This window comes from Ovis aries, chromosome 25 (genome assembly GCF_016772045.2).
Source record: "Ovis aries strain OAR_USU_Benz2616 breed Rambouillet chromosome 25, ARS-UI_Ramb_v3.0, whole genome shotgun sequence".
Classification (NCBI taxonomy): Eukaryota; Metazoa; Chordata; class Mammalia; order Artiodactyla; family Bovidae; genus Ovis; species Ovis aries.
In genome coordinates, this window is record NC_056078.1 from 8,577,817 (window position 1) to 8,594,723 (window position 16,907).

Genomic DNA, 16,907 nt, shown 5'->3' on the forward strand with positions numbered 1-16,907 from the left:
TCGAAGGAATAAGGCTGCAGTCAAACTTCTTTAATATTTCCAAATGACTAACCAGATGTCCTGTTTAATATTCAACCTAAGAACCCCACAGATCTGGGATGTCAGCTTTATCATTCATACATCTCACTAGTATTTGAAAGGCATCTATTTCTGCCAACTAGAACCATGTTCAATAAAATTGATGAATTTAACAAGAATGTTTCTGTTTCCCCAATTACGTGGCAAAAATACTAGCTTCTGATTTGAGAAGTATTTTCATCATGTTACTTCTATTCTGCTGTCACTTAATTAGGAATAGTTACTGATTTTTATCTCATGCCTTTTCAGATCTTTGGACATGATTATATGAGTTTTCTCTAGCCAATTACATAATAGAGTTCCTAGTTTTGAACCAATTTTGTCCTGCTGGAATGAACTCTGGGGAAATGTTTATTCTCTAAAATAATGCTCCTGGACCCAACAAATATTTTATTTAGAACTGTTGCATTATTATTCAAAGCACCCATCACCTTTTGTCTGTCAGCATGCTGTGCTGGTTTTAAACAGAATCTGGAAGCTTTCCTTCATTCTATGCCCTGCCCAGCTCAACAACATTGAAATAAACTGGCTTCAAGGATCATGGTAAAATGAATCTGTGAAAGCGACTGAATCAGGGTTTTTTGAAAGAGAAGTCTCTGGGACAAAGAGAACTAAATTCCTTTTATAGTAGTTAGTTATTTATGCTTTATTCCATGCTATTTACTGGGGCAAATTTTGGTACTTTTTATCTTGCTAGAACTGATCCATTCTATACATACTACTTCTGGAATGCCAAGAAACAGTATGACAAGTGTTCATACCTTTCTGAGGTCATACAAAAGTTAGACTTTCCTGGTCTCCAGAAAATTAATTTACAAAATAAAGCCAGAAATGAAGAGCTGAAAAGTTGAATTCACAAGGGCAGCTTCAGGCCCAGGTATCTACTTGCTAGAATTTCCAGTCCTTTTTCTTTTTCTTTTAAACAACATCATGTTTTTTGTAATTATATGAAAACAAATACCAGCCAAGATTCCTTATGGATAAGATATGGCTAGAAGCTCACTGGAGAGAAGGAAATGGCAACCCTCTCCAGTGTTCTTGCCTAGAGAATCCTGTGGACAGAGGAGCCTGGTGGGCTGCTGTCCATAGGGTCGCACAGAGTCGGACCCGACTGAAGCGACTTAGCATGCGTGCATGCATGCACTGGAGAAGGAAATGGCAACCCACTGCAGTGTTCTTGCCTGGAGAACCCCAGGGACAGAGGAGCCTGGTGGGCTGCCATCTCTGAGGTCACAGAGTCGGACACGACTGAAGTGACTTAGCAGCAGCAGCAGCTCACTGCACACTCGCAGTGGAGTGGTCTGAGGACAGGTGCAATGAGTAAGTGCCCTCTATCTGGGCCTAGGCGATGCTAGTGGTCCTTGAGCTTCCAAGCAGAACGGAACGCACCTCTCCTGTTTCTAACAGTCCTGTGACATGCCTAGGGAGCATAAATGCAACAGCACTTTAGGAAGGGGGAGGTGACAGAAAGCAAAGCAGCAGGAGTATGAAGGGAGCTCATCTTGCTGCAACGCCACAGGAAACGTTAGGTCCGCTGTCATGCTGCCCACAAAGAGGCATGGCCCTAAGAAGCCGCTGCCTTTGATGCTAAAGGATAGCACATTTCATACCTAACTAGAAAATCTAACTACTTGTGACTTTTTTTTTTAAACTCACAAGTTTAACAGTGGATAACTATTTTCATAAAATACGGCATATCTCCATATAAAATATTCTGCAGACATTTAAAAAATATACAATTATATATATTAATATAGAAAGATGCTTGCAGTGTATTCAATGGAAAGTTTAAGAAATGTGCATGAAGTTCACATCCAAAAAACCTAAATACATCTTCTTAAAAGTAAATCCAGGACTTTCTGGTGGTCCAGAACCCACCTGCCAAAACAGGGGACATGGGTTCGACCCCTGGTCTGAGAAGACTCCACATGCCAAAAGGCAACTAAGCCTGTGTACCACAACTCCTGAAGCTGGAGCACCCTAGAGCCTGTGCTCAACAAGAAAAGCCACCACAACGAGAAGCCTATGTGTCGAAACTAGAGTAGCCCCTGCTCATCACAACTTGAGAAAGCCTGCCTGCAACAATGAAGATACAGAGAGCCAAAACATTAAAAAAAAAAAAAAAAAAAAAGTAAACCCATTTAAAAAGAGGACTGCAATTTTACAGTAAGCAGTGGAAAAAGAATTACATTCATGGGATTAACTTTGTAAGTAAAACTTGAAATTGTACCTATCTCACATGTAACAAAATTTTGACTACAATCATAATTATGTCCTCTTTCAAGCAGCTAATAAAACACTGGGAAATTGTTCTGAGGAAAATGTAGGATCATTCACTTTGCTTTCACAGACCACTTATAAAGAGTGATTTGGGAAGACAAAATCAAGAGCATGTTCAGATTTCCCACGGGCCACTCTTCTTCCTCTCACACTAAAATGATTCCATCATCCTCATCAACTTTCTCACCTTCAGTCACTATAGGGTCTGATTCTGCCAGATCCTCTCATTTGTCAGTAACTTTATAAGTCAATCCACTTCTCAAAATCATATTCATATCAACTTTATGAAATTCTGCATGTTTTGAAAAATTTATAATTTCACTTATAAAAAGCATTAGTTTTATTTTTGGCTGTTTCATTACTGCGTGCCCAACCTGAAAATTACTTTATACCAGATAAAACAGATAAATCCGGAAGGGTTGCCTCAATGGAGACCAATTTTATACAATCAATCAGTTAAATGCTGAACTGTATTAAGATGGTTTGGTTTCCCTAGATAGCCTGTGCCTACTCAAAAAATGAACAGTTGGATAGTAAAATCCCAAAATTAATCACCTACCTTTTTTTTATTTGTTTTGGCAAGATTTTGCAATTGATATTTAGAACTTAAAAGCAATATAAAAGTAGCCACAAACAGCCTACATATACATAAATACACACACACACATCCCCCCTCTACAGAGAGAGAGAGTGTACACTCACACTAATAAAAACAAATTCTCCAAACCACAACCTTCACTCATCTCACACAGAGAAAGCATTACCAGCTGGTCATGACAAAACAGGACAAGGCTACTTGTAGTACCTGGAGAAGACGCAGATGCCAGCTGATGTTTACACTGCGCCTTCTGAGAAGAGAGCAGGGCACAGCCCACATAAAGAGCTTGCGTCTGCAGCGCTGCTGTTACTCTGCAGTTGAGCGGGTCTGAAAGGCTAGAACCATAGGTCCATAAAACAGAAAAGAACTTGAATAACTGAAAAACATCTTCTAAATGTACCTAAAAAAAAAAAAAGGTAGTGAAGTTAACCTTACTCAAATAGTATATAAAGTGTTAGTCGCTCAGTCGTGTCTGGCTCTTCATGACCCCATGGACTGTAGCCCGCCAGGTTCCTCTGTCTGAGGGACTCTTCAGGCAAGAAGACTGGAGTGGGTAGCCATTCCCTCCTCCACGGGATTTTTCTGTCCCAGGGACTGAACCTGGGACTCCTGCATTGCAGGCAGACTCTTTACCATCTGAGCCACCAGGGAAGCCCTTTACTCAAGTAAGTTGGTTCCAATTTGTACACTAATTTCCTCTAGTGTACAATTACAAAGAACAATTTACTGCCATGTTTTGCTTTGTCTAGTCACTTTAAAATTCATCTCTGCTGGGTACTTACACTGGGAAGGATATAGATGAGTTCAAAGGACTTATTGGCAGTGGTATTCAGAGGACTTCTCTATAATTTGGGGCTCAAACAATGAAAAGGATGAGGTCACCAAGCAGACAACCCAGACTAGAATGATGTTAGGAAGCCTCACTGAGAAAGTACTTTAAGGGCGGAGTGACCCATGTCAACTGTGTCAAACACTGTTTAGAGGTTAAGACAGGATAAAGAACTGACCACTGGGCCTGGCAGCATGGAGGTCATGGTGCTGTGACAAAATCTCTCCACTGTGGTTCAGAGAGGCAGTTTAGGATGTGCAGAGCCACTCAGTGGCTCCTGCTCAGGTATTTAATAATCACAACAGCCCAATATATCTGGCTGACTAATGCCATTAGGAGGCCGGCAGCAATGTCAGTCTCTGTCCAACCTATGGGCTGCTGTCATGATTCAGCACAGCTTTACCAGCCTGCCTCCGTCATCACACACTCCACTGCTTAAAAGTCTGCTTTCTTTTTCGTTAAAAACTACCAAAACTGAAATCATCTATAACATCATCTTCAAGGGAAGAGTATGTCTGGAAAAGATGACCTGGTACCTTTATGAAAAGTTTCATCAGAACCCGAAAGTGAATGGCATCAGCGCCACCGAGAACCGTCTCAAAGAGCCCAATGAGCAGACGCAGGTAGTCTCTGCTGTCTTCCCGCAGCTGCTCGGGATTCCACCATGTGTCACCTACGGGGACGCGAAGAGAACGGGAAAGGGCGCGTAAGCGTCTGTGAACACACTGCTGGGAACTTTTCACTCAAGACAAGCAACACTGTAGAATTAATACTTCAGTTTTCCACAGTATCACACTCAAGGGATTCACGGCTTGTCCTACCTTTAGGGAAAGATTTAGGAGCCTTTAGAGTATGAATAAAATTTTTCAGTGAAAACAAGAGTAACACCGAGTCCTCCACGTCAATCCGCTGGGCAGTGTTGAGCTGTTTTACGTAATGTGCCCACAGCTCCAACGGTATCCCTCTGTCCATCATCAGCTCAAAATGCCATTCTGGGGAGATCTCCTGAAATGTTAAAGCAAAACAAAAACAGCACTAATTCAAAGGTGTCCTGAACATGAATTATAGAGATGGACTGCAATGGCTGTATAATTGTGTAATTTGAAAAATTTTGTCTATACATGTATTTGGGTAGGGAGATTAGTTGTTTTAATCAGATCTTTTAAGACGTCTAACCATCACTATTCACAAGAAAAGACACAAATAAGTTCAGTGTGGCTTCATTTTTATCTGTGTTTTCTTAAAACCCATCCCTAAATCAAATGTTATTCCTGTTAATTATGCTTTATCAAATAAAGGGTAAGCATGTTTCTAAACAGAAGATAAGGAATTGCATTTCCAAGAGATCCTTAAAGAGACTTTTCTCGTTTCACACTTTTACTGCTGATCTGAAGAATAATACATGGTCAAATCCCCAGATTTGCAGATGATTCTAAATGAGCAGCATAAGGTTAAGGTGCACTAAATTACACTAAAATGCCAACAGGAAGCACGAGAAGTGGCGCAGGAAAATGACAAATGAGACTCCGCAAGGCGAGTGCAGAGTAATAACTTGGAAGTAAAATTACCCAAAGCCAGACTTTCAAGATAATGGCTCTGGTAGTGGAATTCATTGGCTCAATGTGCTACTACAGCCAAAAAGATGCTCAAAACTTATAAAACAACATGTTATCTATCCATAATAAAATGTTCAATTTGTCTACACTTTATCACTGAAAACAAGAAGAGTCCAGGTCACCATGCATTCAAAAAAATAAAGAAAGAAGTTAAAAAGGGCTCATCTGAATTACGTTTTATTTTTTAAATTTTTTTGGCTGAGCCTCATGGCTTGTGGGATCTTAACTCCCCGACAGGGATCAAACCTGGGCCCCAGCAGTGAAAGCGCAGAGTCCTAGCCATGAGACCACCGCGGAATTCCCTGGGCCACTTTTTTAAAATATGAAAATTCATTTCTATAAAGTTTACAAAAATTCAGCTATAATGGCTGTGATACAACTTATAAAATCCTAAAGGGTACAAATGAATGTGAAAAATACGAGATCTGTTGAGCAACTCCTGCAACAAGGAACCCAAGAAGTAAAGATGACACTACAATGAGACACTATTTACGGCAGATATTAAAAGAAAGACATCTGTAACCTCAAGGTGCGGTAGTAGGTAAAAATATCAATATGTAAGACTGTCAAAGATAATAATATGCTTGCAAAATCCAAATAAAAATAATACAAAAGATCTATTTTAGTAAACAACAGAACAAAACAATATTATTCAAACAGTAATGTATCTAGTGAATTCCTTATTACTAGATGTAGTTCAGTATAACTCGGAAAATGGCCCAATAGAGATAACACAGAGTAGAGTCAATTATCAGACACAAACACCGCAAACCTGAAATCCCACTACTCAATCACATTTCCTGCAAAAGGAAGAGAGCGCCTAATTCATTACCTACTACTACAAAAGGCCACTTCATATTCTACTCCTAGAATCCAAAGACTCAGCATCTCAGCCTCCAATTTTCAGTTCTACTGTGATTGACAAAGTGGTCTCAACATTCGACTCTCCAGAGCCTCTGCACTCCTTACTTACCACTGTAGTAATGACACTTTCAAGCTTCTTTATCTTTTTCTGCAACAAACTGAAGACTCTTGTTGCAAATGGAAAGTGAGTTTCTTTCAAGGACGAACAGCAGGAGACAAGCACAGCCATGACTACATGAAAAGTCACTTTCTGCTTCACGCTAAAGGATTCCTTCTCTCCAACACCTATTAAATCCTCTACCTTGAAAAATAAACAACCTCCATTAATGGTGGCTCTCGGTTTGCATAAAAACAATTTTCTCAACCTCTGCCTATCTAGGTATCATTTGTTCTAATATCAGAGATGATAGATATAAAACCTTAAAAAAGTAATAAGCATTGACTTCTGAGTAATTATAAAAATAATCTGAGAAATTACAATGCACATAATTGCACCTGCCAACTAGATGTTTTTATGTTTTTAAAAGGTTTATTTACTAAGGCAAAAGAAAATTTCTCCTCTTTCAGATTCTATTTTGTTCTTTAAAAAAAAACATGACTTTAATACTTTAAATGAGAGGAAAAAAGATTAAAAAGTACACATTATATTCCTACTGGTCCAATAAACAACCATGATGAAATAAATTCTCCAAAATGTTAAGGATTTCAAACAATCTGCAAGATATACTAAATAACACTATATATTTTTAAAATAAAACAAAGTACTCAAGAATGGAAAAGTTGTTTTAAATAAAAGAAGAACCTAGTCAAGTAACCACTGAGAGTCCAGAAAGATTCTGAGAAGGAAACCCAAGGTGTGGACTTCAAAAGTGTACCTACCATCTTTAACATTGAAGAGGGATTCCCTGAATTTATATTGTCAGCCAGCAACTCAATCATCTTCTGATTTGCTACACCAATTAGTTCTTCTGACTTTGTGCTTTTAATCACATTTTCAAGAGCTGTTTACAAAAAAAAAGAATGTATACATAAGAATCAAACACCAGGGACTCTTCTGTCACCAACATTCACTTGAATGCAGAGTAAGGAATTTAGGCAAAAGTTTTACAATCTTCCTGTGAAGGTATGGTTTTTATTTTTCTTTTCATACAATTTAGAATTCATCAGTGGGTCAGCTTCCTTTTCAAAGTATACTTTTCATATCAGTAAAAATTTTTAAAAATCTTGCTGGCATGTAACATAAACAATTTCAAATAACAATCACTGTCCATTTTTAACTGTCATTATCTTCCTTCTTTAAAGTGTCACTTGTTTACCTTTTCTGAAAAACAGCTTCATCTCTTACCTTCTTTCCAGCCTCTTAATAAAGGATGCAAAGAGCAAATTCCTGATTTTGATAAATAAATAGCCATTTTCATCTCAGCAGATTCCATATCGTCACTGTTGATGATCATAAATGGCAACAGATGCACCACCACCTGATTCGACAACTGATCATCTTCACCCAGTATTTCCTCTTTAATCAGTATGCCTGCTGCAATCTCAAGTACCTTGTACCTAAAAGATACATAAACACATTTGGTTGAGATACATTAGACTTCAGTTCAACAAAAACTCATCATCATACTTTCCCAGCTCAACTGACACTGTCCTGGTCTCTTTACCAAATAAATTACTAAGAAACATCAAGATATCACTTAAAATCCATGATAACAAAGGGGTTATTTGGGGCATGAATTTTAAATCAATTCTGTCAAATCGTATTTTTTTTGAAAGTGAAAGTTGCTCAGTCGTGTCTGATTCTTCGCAACCCTATGGACTTAGTCCCTGGAATTCTCCAGGCCAAAATACTGGAGTGGGTAGCCCTTCCCTTCTGGGAATCTTCCCAACCTAGGGATCGAACCCAGGTCTCCCACATGACAGGCGGATTCTTTACCAGCTGAGCCACAGGGGAAGCCCAATTTTTTTTTGAGAGATCATTAATTATAACATAAAACAAAGATCACACTATACTATGTCTCAACTCCACTAGAAATCCAAGATTCACTCTTTAAGTTAAAAAAATAATATCTGAACAGGTGTTATGCTCTGTTCAGCTACATAGGATATAAAAACTTGTAAGACACGCTCTCATTCTCTAAAGAGCTTAGTCAGTTTTCCATGTAAAAAGGGTAGGTGCCAAAAATGAAATAACAAAAGCTCATCAAATATTACAAAAAAGTGTCATGTGCCTCTGAGTCTATTTTTTATTTAATGTATTTGTGTTTGTTTTTACTTATAAAGTATTATATTATTCTTGTAAAAAAAAAAAGACCCCACAAAATTATATAAAGTAAAAAATTAAAGTCGCCCCCCCATCCTACTTCCCAGATCTTAGCATTATGTCACACATTATATTTTTTTCCATTTTATTAAGAAAAATTTCAAACACAGGGAATATTATGACCCATACAAACCCAAATAAAAGTGAACTTCATACAAGAATTTCACTAACTTATCTGTAAGAGGAGATATAAATACTTACCATCCCCTATTTTTTGAAAGTTCTGCTCTTCGAAAGAGATTCAGGAGATGTGAAACTGTCACTTCTGAACTAAAGTGTTGTTTGAAAATCTAGAGAGAAAAAAATACCCATGAGTAAATTTTTACTTGCTTCAAATATGGTGCTTATTAAACTTAAAAAAATTATGAATTATACAGAATTTATCCCCCCGTCCAAAAAAGAGAATTTATCTCCCAAGAATCCCAACATAATTTAAAAGTTGTATGTGGGCAGTTTCTCAAAAGTGGCACTCAGGAGCCAATTTCCCATGAACCTCGGGAATTTACTATTAATAAAAAGCACTTTTCCATTCTAAAAGAACTTCCAGATATATAAAGCTGTGTAATCTAACTACTCCTATGTGCTCTCCCCAGTTAAAAGTCTGTGATCTCAACAGAACTATTTCCAAAAAAGAATAATTTACAAATATATTCCTGCCTAGAGGTGATTCATGTGAGAAGGGTAAGTAAATATTTACAAGCAAAACATGCACTTCAATGAACAACAAAGTCACTCACCTCAAAAGCACTTATAGCCGACGAAACGACATCTATATTGTCATCATCTAATCGGGTTAAAATAGCTTCTTTTATAAAAGACTCATCGATACTCTCCTGAACAATAGGGAAAAAAAATTAGTTGTTGCTAAAATCTCTTGAGACTTTAAATTAGAAAGGAAGTATGGTTTTGTGAAAGGCATTCCAGAATTCCAGTCAAGGAACACAGGCTCTGCTGCCCCTGGCACACATGGATTGAATTGGCGTTGAACTAGGCAATCTCTAAAAGTCCTTTTTAGATGAATAATTGTTGGGTACAAACTTTTTCCAGTTTCCACTGAAAATATAACACGTGTAATTGAAATGCAATTTTTATTTTGTTAAAATGAGAGAAAACCTACATATTGGGAGTGCAGAGATTACAGAACCAGATTGTCTGGGTTGAAATCCCAGCTCTACCACTGGACAAGCTATGAGATCTTGAGTATGTTACATAACCTTCCTAAGCCTCATTATTCTCATCTATAACACAGGGCTAATAATACTACGTCCCTCAAAAGATTGCTACAGGATCAAATAATACATATCAATGCTTAAAACAGTGCCTTAGACGTCAGCAGTGTTAAAATGAAGCATATTAATTTTCAAAGTTTTTGTAAGGATGATGACATGCACTCTGCCAAAAAAAAGTTCATGTTTTTCTTTTAAATTACAAAAGAAAATAAAACATAAAATCATTCACAACAAAAATATAAGACTCCTTAAGAAACAGAGGAAAACAACAGAATGGGAAAGACTAGAGATCTTTTCAAGAAAATTAGAGATACCGAGGGAACATTTCATGCAAAGATGAGCTCGATAAAGGACAGAAATGGTATGGACCTAACAGAAGCAGAAGATATTAAGAAGAGGTGGCAAGAATACACAGAAGAAGTGTACAAAAAACATCTTCACGACCAAGATAATCACAATGGTGTGATCACTCACCTAGAGCCAGACATCCTGGAATGTAAAGTCAAGTGGGCTTTAGAAAGCATCACTATGAACAAAGCTAGTGGAGGTGATGGAATTCCAGTTGAGCTATTTCAAGTCCTGAAAGATGATGCTGTGAAAGTGCTACACTCAATATGCCAGCAAATTTGGAAAACTCAGCAGTGGCCACAGGACTGGAAAAGGTCAGTTTTCATTCTAATTCCAAAGAAAGGAAATATCAAAGAATGCTCAAACTACCACACAATTGCACTCATCTCACATGCTAGTAAAGTAATGCTCAAAATTCTCCAAGCCAGGCTTCAGCAATACATGAACCGTGAACTTCCAGATGTTCAAACTGGATTTAGGAAAGGCAGAGGAACCAGAGATCAAATTGCCAACATCTGCTGGATCATGGAAAAAGCAAGAGAGTTCCAGAAAAACATCTATTTCTGCTTTATTGACTATGCCAAAGCCTTTGACTGTGTGGATCACAATAAGCTGTGGAAAATACTGAAAGAGATGGGAATACCAGACCACCTGACCTGTCTCCTGAGAAACCTATATGCAGGTCAGGAAGCAACACTTAGAACCGGACATGGAACAACAGACTGGTTCCAAATAGGAAAAGGAGTACGTCAAGGATGTCTATTGTCACCCTGCTTATTTAACTTATAGGCAGAGTACATCATGAGAAACGCTGGGCTGGAAGAAGCACAAGCTGGAATCAAGATTGCCGGGAGAAATATCAATAACCTCAGATATGCAGATAACACTACCCTTATGGCAGAAAGTGAAGAGGAACTAAAAAGCCTCTTGATGAAAGTGAAACAGGAGAGTGAAAAAGTTGGCTTAAAGCTCAACATTCAGAAAACGAAGATCATGGCATCCAGTCCCATCACTTCATGGGAAACAGTGGAAACAGTGTCAGACTATTTTTGGGGGCTCCAACATCACTGCAGATGGTGACTGCAGCCATGAAATTAAAAGACACTTACTCCTTGGAAGGAAAGTTATGACCAACCTAGATAGCATATTCAAAAGCAGAGATATTACTTTGCCAGCAAAGGTCCGTCTAGTCAAGGCTATGGTTTTTCCAGTGGTCATATACGGATTGTGGAAGTTGGACTGTGAAGAAAGCTGAGCACTGAAGGACTGATGCTTTTGAACTGTGGTGTTGGAGAAGGAGATCCAACCAGTCCGTTCTAAAGGAGATCAGTCCTGGGTGTTCATTGGAAGGACTGATGCTAAAGCTGAAACTCCAGTACTTTGGCCACCTCATGCGAGGAGTTGACTCATTAGAAAAGACTTGGATGCTGGGAGGGATTGGGGGCAAGAGGAGAAGGGGACGACAGAGGATGAGATGATTGGATGGGATCACCGACTCGATGGACATGAGTTTGAGTAAACTCCAGGAGTTGGTGATGGACAGGAAGGCCTGGCATGCTGTGATTCATGGGGTTGCAGAGTCTGACACAACTGAGCGACTGAAATGAACTGAACCCAACTGACTATAGCTCTGACTGTAGGTGGTAAAAAAAAAGTTAATAATCCTATAGAAGAAAAATGTAGATCAGAAGGGAAGGTTAGAAGAGAAAAAGTAAAATCCTTCAAATCCACAAAACTAAGTCAAAGTATAATGTCAAATTTTCCTCAAAAGCTAACAAGTAGCCCAATAGCTCAATCTGGAATTCGAGAACAGAACCTACCTGTGTACAAACATAAATGGAGACGTGAAAGGAAATCAATGCATGCGAAGACAGACATTAACTGCAGTTACAGTACTTAAGCCTGTAAGTTGAACGTACGTATATACTGCCTGCCCTTCACTGAAAAACTAACAAATCCAGGGTAGGACTGGATAAAGAGTAAAAGAAGGATGAGAATGAGTTCAATAATATTAGGAGATTTCAAGAACTCCTTTCTTATTCTACTCACTGAAATCTTCCGATTACAACAAAGAACAGTACTCACTGGGTTTACTTATCCAACAAGTCAGTAAGACAAATCTACCAGCAATTTATGAAAGAAACATAATTTGTACCAGATCAGGAATCAATCAAGCAAAGCAGTATTTTTCAAATATGAGTACATCAACCATTTTCAAAAGTAAGTATAACTGTTTAAAAATCTAAACTAGAACATTTTCAAAATATTTATAAAACTGTAAGTTAAAAACTAAAAAACTAAAAAGAACAGTCATGAATAAATTTAAAGCAGTAATTATGACTAGCTGTAATTAAATCCTACGTGCAATATGAATCTGGTTTCAACGGCGACGGCACAAGCTCAGAGCTCAGCCTGTTTACACTGCTATGTGCTACGAAGAGATGAATTTCTCCTACTGCGTTTCTCTAGTCCAAAAATTTCCCAAATACGCAAGTGGTAGAGCACGAGGTGATTTTAGATATTGCATAGATGAATATTCTTATTTCCAACTGTACTAACTATAATAAAATGTACATACAGTTAGCACTTTAAACTCATGATGTAAAAGCTATGTGAAACAGATGAAGAGAATAAAGAAGTACAAGCCTACTAGGTATAAATTCAGTAAGTTACAAGGAATTAATTCATAGCATAGGGAATATAGTCAATATTTTATATTTACTTTGTTTGAAGCATAACCTATAAAAATACTGAATTACTAAGCTGCTGCTAAGTCACTTCAGTCGTGTCCGACTCTGTGCGACCCCGTAGACGGTAGCCCACCAGGCTTTCCCGCCCCTGGGATTCTCCAGGTAAGAACACTGGAGTGGGTTGCCATTTCCTTATAATACTGTACCTGAAACTATTACAACACTGTTGGTTAATCGGCTCTACCCCAAAACAAAATAAAAAGTTAAAAAAAAAAAAAGAAATATAATACTATATTATACTATACTATAATCAACCATTGTTGTAGCTTAGTCACTAAATCATGTCCGACTCCTCTGTGACCCCATGGACTGCAGCCCACAAGGCTCCTCCTTGTCCGAGGGATTTCCCAGGCAAGAATACAGACGTGGGCTGCCATTTCCTTCCCCAGGCAATCTTCCCAACCCAAGGATCAAACCCAAGTCCCCTTCATTGGCAAGCAGATTCTTTACCACTGAGCCACCATGGAAGCCCCAGTCCACCATATTTTAAGAAAAGGAACAAACAAGGCTATGTGAAAAAGCAGTGAGTCCATTTAAAAGGAGCTAAAAAATAACATCAGTTGTAAGCTAATACAGCAAAAAAATGCGGCTGAATGACTAAAGTTCGGAAAATACTGCTCTACTCGAATCACTGAAAAGTCTTTGTAAAATATTATTTGGGCAAAAGCTTTATTTACAAATTACGTCAGCTTCTGTACTTACTATTTGGAGTCACCAAAATTTTAGACACAAATGAGACTGGCAGGTACCAAAACTGAACAGGGTTCCAAAAGCTATCATTCTGATATCCTCAAATATGTCCATGTTAAGTCAGACTGTCAAATTCAAATTCCAAAACTGAAAACTCAGATAATTTGTGACCCTCTATAAATTCATCCCTAATCCCAGCTTGAAAAACTCTCAATTAAAACTAACCTAATCATCTGCAATGTGGAAACATTGATAACAAGTTGTTACTAGGACATGAAAGAAAGTGAAAGTTGCTCAGTTGTGTCCCATTCTTTGCGACTCCATGGATTATACAGTCTATAGAATTCTCCAGGCCAGAATACTGAAGTGGGTTGCCTTTCCCTTCTCCAGAGGATCTTCCCAACCCAGGGATCGAACCCAGGTCTCCCACACTGCAGGTGGATTCTTTACCAGCTAAAACATATACAGGTTAAAAATAGAGGCTTTCAGTACGTATGGTCTTAAATCTTTGTCCAATGAACTCGCATCTGCTTTATTAGGGTTACCTCTATAATTAAACAATATTGACTCTAGGTGGTAACTTCAATTTCTTACATTGTTCATCACAAGGATAAAAACATCAAAAATGAAAGCTATTTAACACAGACCTCTGGTGTTGTCATGACATTTTTCAGGTGATTAATGGCCAGAAGTCTCACAGGAGCAAGCGGATGATTCAGACTGAGCATCAAGGAGGTATCAGAATCTGCTAAAAACTGTAGGATTCATCACAATTAGCAAATGATCTCACCATTACATCTGAGCAGCATATAATCAAGAACCAAAGAAAACCACACCACGCTGACATATTCAATAACCATCTAATTTCAGAAAGCAAAATGTAAAGTAAACCAAAAGTAAAAAGTAAAGCAAAATCTTTGCCTCCAAAACACAGTATGATTTGTAAACAGATACAAAAATCTGTACTGTGAATGCTGTAACTTCGTGTATGCTGCCACCGCTGCTAAGTCACGTCAGTCGTGTCTGACTCTGTGCAACCCCACCAGGCTCCCCCGTCCCTGGGGTTCTCCAGGCAAGAACACTGGAGTGGGTTGCCATTTCCTTCTCCAACGCATTAAAGTGAAAAGTGAACGTGAAGTCGCTCAGTCGTGTCCAACTCTTAGTTCCTCCATCCATGGGATTTTCCAGGCAAGAGAACTGGAGTGGGATTTCATGTATAGTTGTGTCTATATGTAGGTTTAAATCAGTGCAGTAATTTATGAAGTGATTCTGTGTTCTTTATGTATATCTGATGGCAAGGTGAAAAACACCTAAGATAAACCATGGGGTATTAGCATCTAAATGAAAATATGCATCAAAAAAACTGATCACTGAAGAGAGAATGCATTTCATCTATTAAGAAAATGATGTGACAATGGAGTTGTTAACAACTTCACTTATTTATGTAATTAGACTAAGAAGGAAGCCTATCAACCTGTGATCTGGAAATGAAATACCACTAAAGATGCAAAAGTCTAATTATGGAAGAGAAAAACCAAAACAATCACATTTCTCTTCATAACATTTGTTTTCAAGGCAGACAATAAGAACTACGTTAAGCGTCTAACTTCTAGCATAAAGACTTGGGGCAAATTGTCCCTAGAGAATTTCTGAAATCCTAACATAATCATGAAACAAAATCTATTTCTCTTTTCCTAATCAATGACTTAAATAGCCACATGTGGCTGGCGGGTGATGTGCTAAGAAGTGAAGATACAGGAGAAAGATAAGGATCTCTAGAAATCTAAGTTAGGCCATCTTTTGGTGATTGCTAACGAGCATGAGATATAAAATTTCCAAATAACACTTTTCCTGAAATAAGCATCAGGTTCACAGTTATGTAAAAATTACTGTACCTTTCTGCAATTATTTAATTCCTGCCTCAGAGTCTTACTTCTGGTAACTAAGGCAAACTGAGTAAATCTTCTCTCTCCATGGAACTTCTCACACAGAGGAGTGAAGTAGCAAATTTCCTTCCCAAGCTCTTCAAATAATCCCATGAATATCCATGTCACAAATCCCCTGAAGAAAAAGTTACCTGATACTTTCCTCCACTTGTAGAAAGAGAGATAAACTGGTGAAAAAGCTCCTGCTTTTTCAGGTCTGTAATTTCCTTTAGGCGTTCCTCTAATACAGCATCTAATGTTTTGGGGTATCTGGGATGAAATTAAAGAGTCAGTTTATTATTCTTAATAAAGTTATTAACTACACAGACCATCTAGGTATAAAAGAAAAAAAATGTAACTTTTTCAAATTACTGAGATTAAGACTTAAACTTCTGACAGACGGAATATGTAAAATCAAATGACACTGATCGAGTTGTTACTATGACTATCTCAACAACAATTTATATAAAAAATTATACTCTTCATTGTCCCCATACAACCTTTACTTTCACTTATATTTCAAATATATTTAAATCCTATAATTGTCCCTTCCTAAAAGGTAGAAAAGAAAAACAATCCCTTTATGATTCCTTCACTTTTTAAGTAACTTGTAAATCATCTCTATAAAACCAGCAGTACACGTTAATAAGTGCACACACACACATCCACACAGCTTACCTGCTTTCTAAAAGTCTGATAAGTGGAAGAAACTGTTCATTAAGCAAAGCTACTTTATCAGAATCCATTTTGTCCTGGGAACTATATGAAATATATTCTTCAAAAAGAAGGCTGCAAAACAAAACAAATACTAGCAGCATGAGAGTTACTATGTATTGAACACCTACTACATACTACGTGCTTTAGAATGTATTATCTCTGTCCTCCACAGGGTAAAAATTAGATTAATTCTACAGGTACAAAAACTCCGACCAAGAAGTCTTATAATTTGCCTTAGGTTAAACAAGAACAGCAACAAGAGGCAATACTCAGTGAGCACTATTATATCATAAAAAGTGGAGCACAGTTTTCAATCCCTGTCTGAGTCCACAGCCAACCTCTCAACAGTACTTTGCATATCATTTAATTCACAAGCCAACTTGGGAGCAGGGTGCACAAATGACACACTCTGTAGGATTTCTTTGGAGGGAATGATGCTGAAGCTGAAACTCCAGTACTTTGGCCACCTCATGCGAAGAGTTGAAAAGACTCTGATGCTGGAAGCGATTGGGGGCAGGAGAAGGGGATGACAGAGGATGAGATGGCTGGATGGCATCACTGACTCGAATGGACTCAAGTCTGAGTGAACTCCGGGAGTTGGTGATGGACAGGGAGGCCTGGCGTGCTGCGATTCATGGGGTCGCAGAGTCGGACACGACT

At 38.1% G+C, this 16,907-nt stretch overlaps 1 protein-coding gene across 5 annotated transcripts in view; it reads right to left on the minus strand.

Moving 5' to 3' along the window:
* Window positions 1-16,907, minus strand: part of HEATR1 (HEAT repeat containing 1) — a 50,897-nt gene that overhangs the window by 23,740 nt on the left and 10,250 nt on the right. For all 5 annotated transcript variants that reach the window (XM_060406869.1, XM_060406867.1, XM_060406868.1 and 2 more), the window contains 11 exons: window positions 16,209-16,319; window positions 15,683-15,800; window positions 14,253-14,360; window positions 9,326-9,421; window positions 8,790-8,878; window positions 7,611-7,822; window positions 7,141-7,266; window positions 6,375-6,562; window positions 4,607-4,790; window positions 4,322-4,458; window positions 3,164-3,356 (listed from right to left, as the gene is read on the minus strand). In XM_060406869.1, coding sequence (XP_060262852.1) covers window positions 3,164-3,356; window positions 4,322-4,458; window positions 4,607-4,790; window positions 6,375-6,562; window positions 7,141-7,266; window positions 7,611-7,822; window positions 8,790-8,878; window positions 9,326-9,421; window positions 14,253-14,360; window positions 15,683-15,800; window positions 16,209-16,319 — 1,562 coding nt within the window. The remainder of the gene's footprint in view (window positions 1-3,163; window positions 3,357-4,321; window positions 4,459-4,606; window positions 4,791-6,374; window positions 6,563-7,140; window positions 7,267-7,610; window positions 7,823-8,789; window positions 8,879-9,325; window positions 9,422-14,252; window positions 14,361-15,682; window positions 15,801-16,208; window positions 16,320-16,907) is intronic.